Raw genomic sequence first — 9,514 nt, 5'->3', positions numbered from 1 at the left:
TTTATTTCAATTTCAAGGCTATATTTATATTTGCCACAGATTGTCCATATCAAAATTAATTTGTCCCAAACTATTAATGATGATTGATAAAAATTTGTCACTCTCTTCTTATTTATTAGTAAAAGAAATTATATAATAATAATAAATAAAATAAAAAGAATAAAAAAATAATAAAATTAAAATTAAATAATAAATAAGTAAAAAAGAAACGAAAAATGCAAATTGGACGACAAGATGATACTAAAGGAGCATTTATTTTTGTTGTCATAAATTATTGTAAACTTTATGTTTTTACTGCTTTGAATGGAAACAAATGAAATTTGTTGCTGATAAGAAATGTGAAAAAACCTATAAAATATTTAATAATTTTTCAAGAAACAAAATATTGATAAAATGTTTCTCATTGTTACTTTAATAAAAGTAATATAAACAGTTTAATATAAACAAAAAAAAGATATTTTGTAAACATAGAATTCTATCTTTATAAAATAAATTTATAATAAATATTGATAGTATTAGTATAAGTTATATGAAATTATTTATCTTATAGTCAAAAATCAATATAATTTTTTGTTAATTCAAAAGCAAAGTTACTTTTCTTTATTATTTCTATAATATATGTTATAAATAAAAAAAAAAATAAAATTTTTATTACCTTTGCTTCCTTTAATCCATAAAACATCGATTGGCGGTACAAATATTTCTGTTTCAGGATTGCTTAATGTATTTATTAAACTTTGAACCTTTTCTTCATTAATAATTGGAGGAATAGGTCGAATAAGTACATTCATTGGGATGTCATAAATTTCTGCATTTGTATCGGAATGAATGCTAATAGAACTTTCAATATTCATTTTAGATTCTAAAATTATAAAATAAAATAAAAGATGTAATATTTAATCATAAATAAGATAATATAATTAATAAATAATAATTCAAAATGAAAGATGTGATTTATACATTTAACATTTTTACGCAAATACTTTTTATGATGCAAGTTGATTTAATTAATATTAATGTTAAATTAATTATTATTATATAAATGTTAAATTAATTAATATTAATATTAAAATATTATTAAGTTGACTTAATTTAAATAAATATTAATAAAAAAATTGCAAAAAACTAAAATATATATATTTAGGTTAGTTTAACATGTTTGTTAATTACTTAAACATGCGTTTTTATTTTTAATATGTCAAAATAATTCTTTATTTATTAATTTTACACTATAATTAATAAATAATATATATATTTTCATAATATAAATAAATATAGAATATATTAAAATAAATTAAGACTACCTACTTTCAAAAGGCATAAATTAACTATGAAGTCATCTATAAAATAAATCAGAAATATTTAGAGAGAGGATAAAATATAAAGAAAGATAGAAATGATAATAACAATAATAATAATTACAATAAATAAATCAAAATATTCTGATTTGAATATCTTTTGTATAATTATTTCAACATTTTATATATTTAAATGAATAATAAAATATTTGTTTAATATTTGAAATTAACTTGGAATAAATAATTAAAATAAAATATAAAATTATTATTTTATATTTAATGATTGTTTAGTTAAAAAGAAAATTACATGTTCTGCCAAATGTTTATACATATCAGTTTGTATACTTTTTGGTGCAGATAATATAATTGGTTTACCACTATTACAACTATTCATAATAGCTTCTGATAAAGGAAAAGTTTGTAAAATTTGCACACCTAAAAAAAAAAGAAAATTTAATATATATATTAATATAACATTAATATGTTATATTAATGTGTTCATAACTTTAATACCAAGTTCTTCTGCAATCATTCGAGTTCCATCATTATAAAGAATTATTTCATTATTACATTGTGGGCATATAACACTGCTCATATTTTCCACAATTCCAATAATTGGAATATTTAGATGTTTGAACATGTTAGCTCCTCTTCTAGTCACTTCTAAAGCTGTTGTTTGAGGTGTAGTTATTAATAATACACCAGCAACTGGAAGATTTTGTACAATTGAAAGATGTGTGTCTCCTGTTCCGGGTGGGGTATCTACGACAAGATAATCCAACGGACCCCATGCTACTTGATGTAATAACTTATCAATAGCATTCATTACCATTAATCCTCTCCAAATTACAGAAGACTTATTATCAATTAAAAAGCCCATAGACATGCTATATATATATATATATATATAAAATTTTAATTTTAAAGATATTAATAAGAATATAAATAAAATAAATAATATTATTTTATCACCATTTTACACCATAATTTACAAGAGGTTCTATAAGATTTGCATTATTAATCATAGGACTTTGTCGTATATTCATCATTAACGGCACAGAAGGACCAAATACATCAGCATCGAGTAAACCAACAGATTTTTGTGGTTCGACAGTTTTTAAAGCGATTGATAAATTTACAGCAATTGTTGATTTGCCAACTCCACCTTTTCCAGATGCTACAACAACGATTTGTTTAACACCTTTTAAAGGTTTCACTTTTGGAAGACCACGTGCCATTAATTCTTTTTGTTTTATTTCTATTTCTTTCTTTTTTTGTTCGTTTAAAAAAATAAAACGACTCTAAAACAAAACAAATAAATAATTATTATAAAATTACGGGACAAAAAAAAAAGAAATATTTGAAATGCTTTGTTATAAACACTGTCACTCACATAAAATTATATTATTAACATTATATGTATAACAATTTTTACATATAATTGATAAAATAAAATAATAGCGAATTATTAAACAATATGAAAAATATTGTATATTATAAAAAAAATGTACGTACTAATGAAAACGATCGATATATATTTGTTTCATTTCGATTTCGTTGAAGACGAATACAAATTTTGGTAAATGCCAATGTTAACATTTTTAATAAGTATATTTATTTCACAAAACTAGCAACTTTTCTTCTACTTGACATTACGAATCTCATCATTGAGAAATCTTTTTTTACATATCAAGAATATAATATATGAATATTAACAATTTTTTCTTATTACAAGATTTATGTTAACAATTTGCTGATATATGGTTTGATCGTATATTTTTACAAATTTTGTTTACATTCATAGCAAATTTTAATGTTTCTGATTGAAACTAACATAAATGTTTAATACGAGGGCAGTGCAGTTTTTCATTAAAACGAAATACATATCAGTAATGCGATATAATTTGAGTTTAACATAAATATGTGAAAGTAAGTCTTATTTTTTATTTTTCGAAGACATTTTAATTAACCTTTATCTTATATAGTTTTTCGTTTTAGAATTAAAAATGAATATTATGAATATTATTTATAACTTTTTTGCTATTCACATTATCATTGGCTTATAGTTAACCTAACTGTTGAGTCATAATATATATACATATACATAGATATATTGTCCTTAATATAATAAGTAAATTATATCATATACAAGATTTGATAATATTTTATTTTATTTTGAAAATTCAATATCTTAAATATTATATTGTAAGTATATAATTATTTATTTAACAATTTTGTTTATATAATTTGAAATAAATATCATATGTGAAAGTTTATATGTAATTATTTGTATATTTTAACATAATTATGAATTTAACCTTTATAAATTATTCTTTAACATATTTTTATTCATAATATATAATAATAATAATATACATAATAATATACACAATATATTAAATATTAAATATGTAATAATATAAAACATGTAATATATAATATATATATAATGTAATACATATAATAATAATATCATAATATTATTACAATAATGATTATAATATGATATTTAATATATTACAGAATATTAAATACAGAATATTTTTAAAAATTGAATAATAATATGTGTATTTAGTTTTTTCTTTTTCATAGATAAAACATTTTATATCAGAAATTTAAGGTATATAGACTATGGGCCTAAACGCAGCTGTACAAGCTTTAAAGTAAGTTAAAAATAAAAATATTGTTTTTAAATACTTAATTTAATTGTTTTTAAGTATTATAAAAAAATATATTATAAAAAAATATTTATCTAAAGTTTGTTAAAAGTTTATTTGATTATTATTTTTATTAGAAAAGCAGAGCCTTTAAAGGATAAAGTACAACGTTGTAGAGATCTTTTAAATGATAGCGATGCATGGGTATGCCAACAACAATTACAGAAAATATATCAACAAGTTCTGATATTAGATTTGGAGTATGCCCTTGATAAAAAAGTTGAACAGGAACTTTGGAATCTTGGATTTAAAAATTATATAGCAACTTTACAATCTCAAGCAAAAGATAGGAAAAATCCTAAACGTGGAGAATCTCAAGCTTTACTTAGTTGGTGCTTAGAAGCAGCTAGTGGTTTTTATTTAACATTACTACAAGAAATTTGTACTGCATTTGATTTAGATTTACCATTCAGAAGGTAATTAGATAAAATAAATTATGTTACATATTGCTTATGTTTTTAATTTTTTTAAAAAATATAAATTAAAGATTGAAAAGTTATGATATTAGTTATGAAAATGCGAAATAATATTATGACAAATAGATTAAAAAGATTCTAGCCTATCAATTATGATTTCAATTCACATAGAATTATTATTATATTAATTATTATTATATATTATTATATTTAAAATGATTTTATATTGATTTTGATATATATTTGCTTGAATGTCAATATTAAATCAGTATTGTTTATTCATTTATAAATAAACTTTATTACTATTAGATATCTTATTATTACAATAATTTTTGATACTTTTTATTATAATAAATGAATAAATAATATTATTGATTACTTCTGAAATCAATTTGAAAATGTGTGTTTGATTTGTGCAAAGAAAATAAATTTCAATTATTAATATATTATTTATACAATGCATTAATTATAATTATACATATATAATATATGATATTTTAGAACTGAAATCAATATAATAATATAATTTTGTAAAATTAGAATCATATTCAATATAAGCTGAAATCTTTTTATATAATTGTTATAACATTATTTTGGTGATTCAGAACTAGTATATAACAATTTTAAAGAGTTATTTTCAAAATCATTATAATCTTTTAAATTTATTTATATAAAGAATTATGGAGAAACAAATTTTATAATCATCATGTTCTTTTTAGGAAGGGTTATATTTATGGATGTACATCACCATGGAAAGCTACTGAAAAATTATCAGTGCCTCATAAATCTTCATGTTTTTATGCATGCCAGTACTGTCTTGTGCATTTAGGAGACATTGCTCGTTATAGAAATGAGAGTAAACAAGCTGAATTATTCTATAGGCATGCAGTATCATTATCACCATCCAGTGGTCAACCATATAATCAGTTAGCCCTTCTTGAAGCATCGCGCGGTAATAAATTGGCAACTGTATTTCATTATACACGATCTGTTGCTGTAAAACATCCTTTTCCTGTTGCCACAACAAATTTGGCAAAAATATTATCTTCTGCTTTAAATGATACATCAGTTAATATAGATGGAAAAACAAAATTAACTTCTCAAGAGTATATAGCAGTTTTTTTAAAGCTTCATGGTGTTATTCACAATCTTGGAGATTTAAAAATTGCTTCTGCATATGCGAAATTATTAACTGAAACATTAACAGCTTTAGTTGCAACAGAAAGTTTTAGTTCTTGGATGCTTGTTCAAATGTTTGTAATTAATTTGTATGCTTTAGAACATACAAGTGTTGTTAGTAATACTGAACCATTAAAACAGGAACAATTAACATCTGATGAAAAAATTGCTCGTGATTGTATTTTGGATCTTATAGCTGGAAGTTTGTCTGCCTTGTTGTTACCTGTCTATACAATAAAAAATTCTATTATTGAGTATTTTGCTTTGCCTTCTATAAAACTGTGCCTTGATTGGATTCATACAAAACCCACAGTTTTGGAAGAATTAGCTTTTACATCAAGGCTTCAAATTTGGCCCAGCCTCTGCGTATTATTAAATGCCTTACAGAATTGCGTAATCGATTTCACATATGATCAATATATTAAAGTACCACTGCCAGAGGATCGTGATCTTCAAGGATTTTTACCGCTAGAAAAAAGTTTTGAGTGTTTAAAATTTACGAGTACTGATTTAGAAGATAATATTGAAGCTTCCAATAAATTGCGAGCAATTCGTATCCTTCATTTAGGTCATTGTTTAGCACAATATAGAATTAATGGTACTGCATTAATTACTATTACATTAGGAGAAGAAAAAGGTGAGAACAGATTTAGTTCTATAAGTGAAGGAAATGGATTAAGCAATGAATTGATGAAAGAATTAGAAGAACTCAGTTTAAATAGAGGAAGACAGTCTGTTGTATCTACTAGTCCAGTTCTTTCGGAATCTGCTAGTAGTAAAGGTTCTACAGATGTTGATATCTTGGAACATGCTTTAGATAAAAGAATAGGTATCTTAAAACCTCAAGGTTCATTAGAACGAAGTAAAGATACAACTTTAATCATTGCTATGGAATCTAATACTTTTGAAAACACTAATGTGCAGCCCAGGAAACCAAGACAAAACATAGCAATGCAAACTATAATGCGACGAGCTGAAAATGAACAAAAACAGGTTACCTTTAAGAATGTGTCTCCATTAAATATAGAAGAGGAGACTGAGAAAAAGCCTAAAGTAACTGGAATATCGATAAGTCCAACAAAAAGTGTTACTCCTAGTGGAAATAAAAATATATCAGTTGTTGGAGAAATATCAAAGCTGAATAATATTTCAAACACAACTATTCCAATCACAGTTCAAAATCGATTACCATTGATGCCTTCTGTTACAACAACTATGCAAAGTCAAATTGTGTCTTCTCAAAATCTAACAAAAACTACAAAATTACAACATACTATGTCACAATCTACTCAAATTAATCATCTCTCTATAAAAGAACAGCAAGCATCCGGGATTTTAACTTCAATATCTGGAATATCTCAATGTGCAGGAAATATTTGTTATCAAAGTCCAACTTTTAATGTACAAAATCCACAATTTACAAAAAATTACATTACGAATCAAGTTGGAAATTTATCAAGTTATCCAATTCAAGGACATTTTACTGGTTCAGCACCGCAATCGCAGAATATAAATTTACATACATCCAATCAAAATAGAACTATGCATCAGAGAACTCATATTGTATCTCAGAATACATTGTTACATCAAAATCTTGGAATTTTATCTTCAACACAGTCGATAAATGCTTCCCAGAATATTAATCCTCAACAGACAGGAAATATTGGTTTGCAGCAAAATCGTAATTTGAATATTCAACAAAATCATAACTTAGCTGTACAACAACAAAATATTATGAAAACTAACCTTAGACCAAACACAATATCTTTACATAATCAAGCTACTTTAACTAGTTCAACTATTGCTAATGTGTCTACTTTGTCAACATTAAATACATATCAAAAGAAACTTCATCAAGCTGCGCTTATGATACCAAATGTGTCAAATATACCAAGTAATTCATTAAATCCGAATTTTCAGTTTAATTTTAAGCAAAATGATTTTAATCAAGATGCCTTTAATCAAATACCACAAAAACAACTATCATCATCAATATATAATAAAAATTCAGATGTTTTGGAATTTTCATTATCCAATCATTTGGGCAAAAATCAATCTCAATCTACAGCAAACTATCCAATTTTTCAAAATTATGAAACTACAAATTTCAGTTTATGGAAAGATACTCACCATTCACAGCTTTCTGTGCCTTGTTGGGGTTCAGCAAATAGAGGTATACAGTTGCATGATGAAGATACATCCGTTATGGAAAATTATCATAAGTGGGAAGATTCTTCTAATTCTGGAAATATGATACCTCAAATTTCATTGAAAACCTCAAACAATTATTCATCAGATTCTAAATATATGAAGCATTTTAATACTGGAAACAATTTTGATAGTTCTAAATCTTCAGAGGTATGTAATTAAAATAAAATCTCGTTATTTTTGTATATATATGTTGCATACTTTATGTGTATTTTATATTATATATATTTGAATACTATTATAGAAATCTTCATACATATGATTATAGGTAGACAACAAATCAAATCAATCAATCAGCATAGGAAATACTTACTCATTATTTAGCAGTAATAATGCATGGGGATCTAATGCACAAAGTTGTAATGTATCAAATCAAGATCAAACAAAGACTAGGCTTAATCAACAATCTTTATGGTTTGGACCTGGACCTTCTCCCTTGGAACGGCTTTTAGAACAACAAAAATCATTACGCGAAGGAGGTACCTGAAGGAAAGCAATATAAGATTATATCGAAATATATTGAAAAAAGATATATCCAAATTATGGATGCAAATAACCAAGGGATTAAACAAAACGTATCATAATAAATTCTATCGATCGTTTGATGAAATTATTAAATTTGTTACAAAACAATATCTAGTGAGAGGTTTGGTAGGTGTTTAGATGTTCGTTATGTAAAACGAACAATATACACGTCCAAAGCGTGAAACGCACTGTATAGAAATATATAAATGTTAATTACTTATGTTAATTGTTGTGCGCATGATAGAAACCGAAGTTATTCTGGTAGTTGATATTACCCGATGAAGTTAAAAAAAGAAGAAAAGGGTGAAAAAATAAAAAAAAAAAGAGAAAGAAAAATGTTTTTTTTTAATCTATTTAGATATATGTTTAATTTGTGCTGCTTTAAAAAAATGATACTCAACAACAAAATGATTCATCATCAATAAATGACTAGTTATAAGAATACTATACATAAATCGTATCATTTAATGCTAAGAATTATGAATTTAAAGATACATATTTTACATAGAATGAGAAAGACTTTCAATTAATTTTATAATTTAGCATTATATATAACTTATTTTTGCAAATAATTCTAACTTTATAAACAAAAGGAAAAATGGAAAAGAAGAAAAATACACAACATATAAAAATTATTCTTATTTATATTATTATTAATAAAATTAATATAAAATATAATTTTGAGGATTCATTCTAATAGCATGAAACAGCATTTATAATTTTAAAAATGAGTAAAAATTCAATGCAATGAACATAAAAGTAATTTTGTCAAAATGATTGAAGTTAAATTTTTTTTAAATACATTATATGTAAACTATTATGAAATTAATTTAGCAATTTAATAATTTAATCAATTTTATATTAAATATTGTTACTGATATATATATAATAGAGCAATATAAAAACAAAAAAGTATGTATTTTATAGAATATTTATGTATTTATGTAGTTATTTAAAAAGAAAAGGAAAAAGGTAAATAATTTTTTGGAATATATTAATGCGTTTTTTTTTTGCAAACATGTATTGAAAAATTAATAATTTTGAGATTTCTTAGATTTATGACATTATTATTAATATACATTCAAATAATTTAATTTCAATTGAGACATTTCATTTTTGTGCATGCGAAGAGAAACTTGTCCTTTATTTTCTTTACAGTAACGTATTATCT

General features: G+C 23.6%; 2 protein-coding genes across 8 annotated transcripts; one reads left to right on the top strand and one right to left on the bottom strand.

Annotated features, from left to right (window-relative positions):
• Positions 1 to 706: 706 nt before the first annotated feature.
• Positions 707 to 3,318, bottom strand: LOC122714153 (iron-sulfur protein NUBPL). 5 transcript variants are annotated; one of them, XM_043935235.1, is made up of 6 exons: positions 2,814 to 3,311; positions 2,271 to 2,599; positions 1,812 to 2,185; positions 1,606 to 1,733; positions 1,309 to 1,340; positions 724 to 862 (listed from the first exon to the last, which is right to left on the bottom strand). In XM_043935235.1, exons 1-5 carry the CDS (start codon positions 2,895 to 2,897, stop codon positions 1,329 to 1,331), a joined length of 927 nt encoding a protein of 308 aa, XP_043791170.1. In that variant the 5' UTR covers positions 2,898 to 3,311; the 3' UTR covers positions 724 to 862; positions 1,309 to 1,328. The 5 variants fall into 5 exon arrangements, 4 of the variants coding, with proteins under 4 accessions (XP_043791171.1, XP_043791170.1, XP_043791172.1 ...); XM_043935236.1 differs by lacking the exon at positions 1,309 to 1,340 and having other exon boundaries at positions 707 to 862; XR_006346585.1 differs by lacking the exon at positions 1,309 to 1,340 and having other exon boundaries at positions 726 to 862; positions 1,804 to 2,185; positions 2,814 to 3,318.
• Positions 3,319 to 3,451: 133 nt separating this feature from the next.
• Positions 3,452 to 8,925, top strand: LOC122714152 (protein SMG7-like). 3 transcript variants are annotated; one of them, XM_043935232.1, is made up of 5 exons: positions 3,452 to 3,503; positions 3,891 to 3,961; positions 4,093 to 4,431; positions 5,151 to 7,968; positions 8,087 to 8,925. In XM_043935232.1, exons 2-5 carry the CDS (start codon positions 3,930 to 3,932, stop codon positions 8,303 to 8,305), a joined length of 3,408 nt encoding a protein of 1,135 aa, XP_043791167.1. In that variant the 5' UTR covers positions 3,452 to 3,503; positions 3,891 to 3,929; the 3' UTR covers positions 8,306 to 8,925. The 3 variants fall into 3 exon arrangements, with proteins under 3 accessions (XP_043791167.1, XP_043791166.1, XP_043791168.1); XM_043935231.1 differs by having other exon boundaries at positions 3,473 to 3,503; positions 3,874 to 3,961; XM_043935233.1 differs by lacking the exon at positions 3,452 to 3,503 and having other exon boundaries at positions 3,828 to 3,961.
• The last annotated feature ends 589 nt before the right edge of the window (positions 8,926 to 9,514 follow it).

Source organism: Apis laboriosa, unplaced genomic scaffold, assembly GCF_014066325.1.
Source record: "Apis laboriosa isolate Shangri-la unplaced genomic scaffold, ASM1406632v1 scaffold289_cov146, whole genome shotgun sequence".
NCBI classification, from domain to species: Eukaryota; Metazoa; Arthropoda; class Insecta; order Hymenoptera; family Apidae; genus Apis; species Apis laboriosa.
The sequence above is the reverse complement of the archived record's forward strand: the minus strand, read 5'-3'. Positions and strand labels throughout refer to the sequence as shown.

Coding starts and splice junctions, on each gene's coding strand:
- LOC122714152 (XM_043935232.1), top strand. CDS start 3,930: ATGGGCCTAAACGCAGCTGTACAAGCTTTAAA. Junction 3,962..4,092: donor GCAGCTGTACAAGCTTTAAA/GTAAGTTAAAAA, acceptor TATTTTTATTAG/AAAAGCAGAGCCTTTAAAGG. Junction 7,969..8,086: donor ATAGTTCTAAATCTTCAGAG/GTATGTAATTAA, acceptor ATATGATTATAG/GTAGACAACAAATCAAATCA.
- LOC122714153 (XM_043935234.1), bottom strand. CDS start 2,897: ATGTTAACATTGGCATTTACCAAAATTTGTATTCGTCTTCAACGAAAT. Junction 2,600..2,813: donor TATATCGATCGTTTTCATTA/GTACGTACATTT, acceptor GTTTTGTTTTAG/AGTCGTTTTATTTTTTTAAA. Junction 2,186..2,270: donor GTAAATTATGGTGTAAAATG/GTGATAAAATAA, acceptor ATATATATATAG/CATGTCTATGGGCTTTTTAA.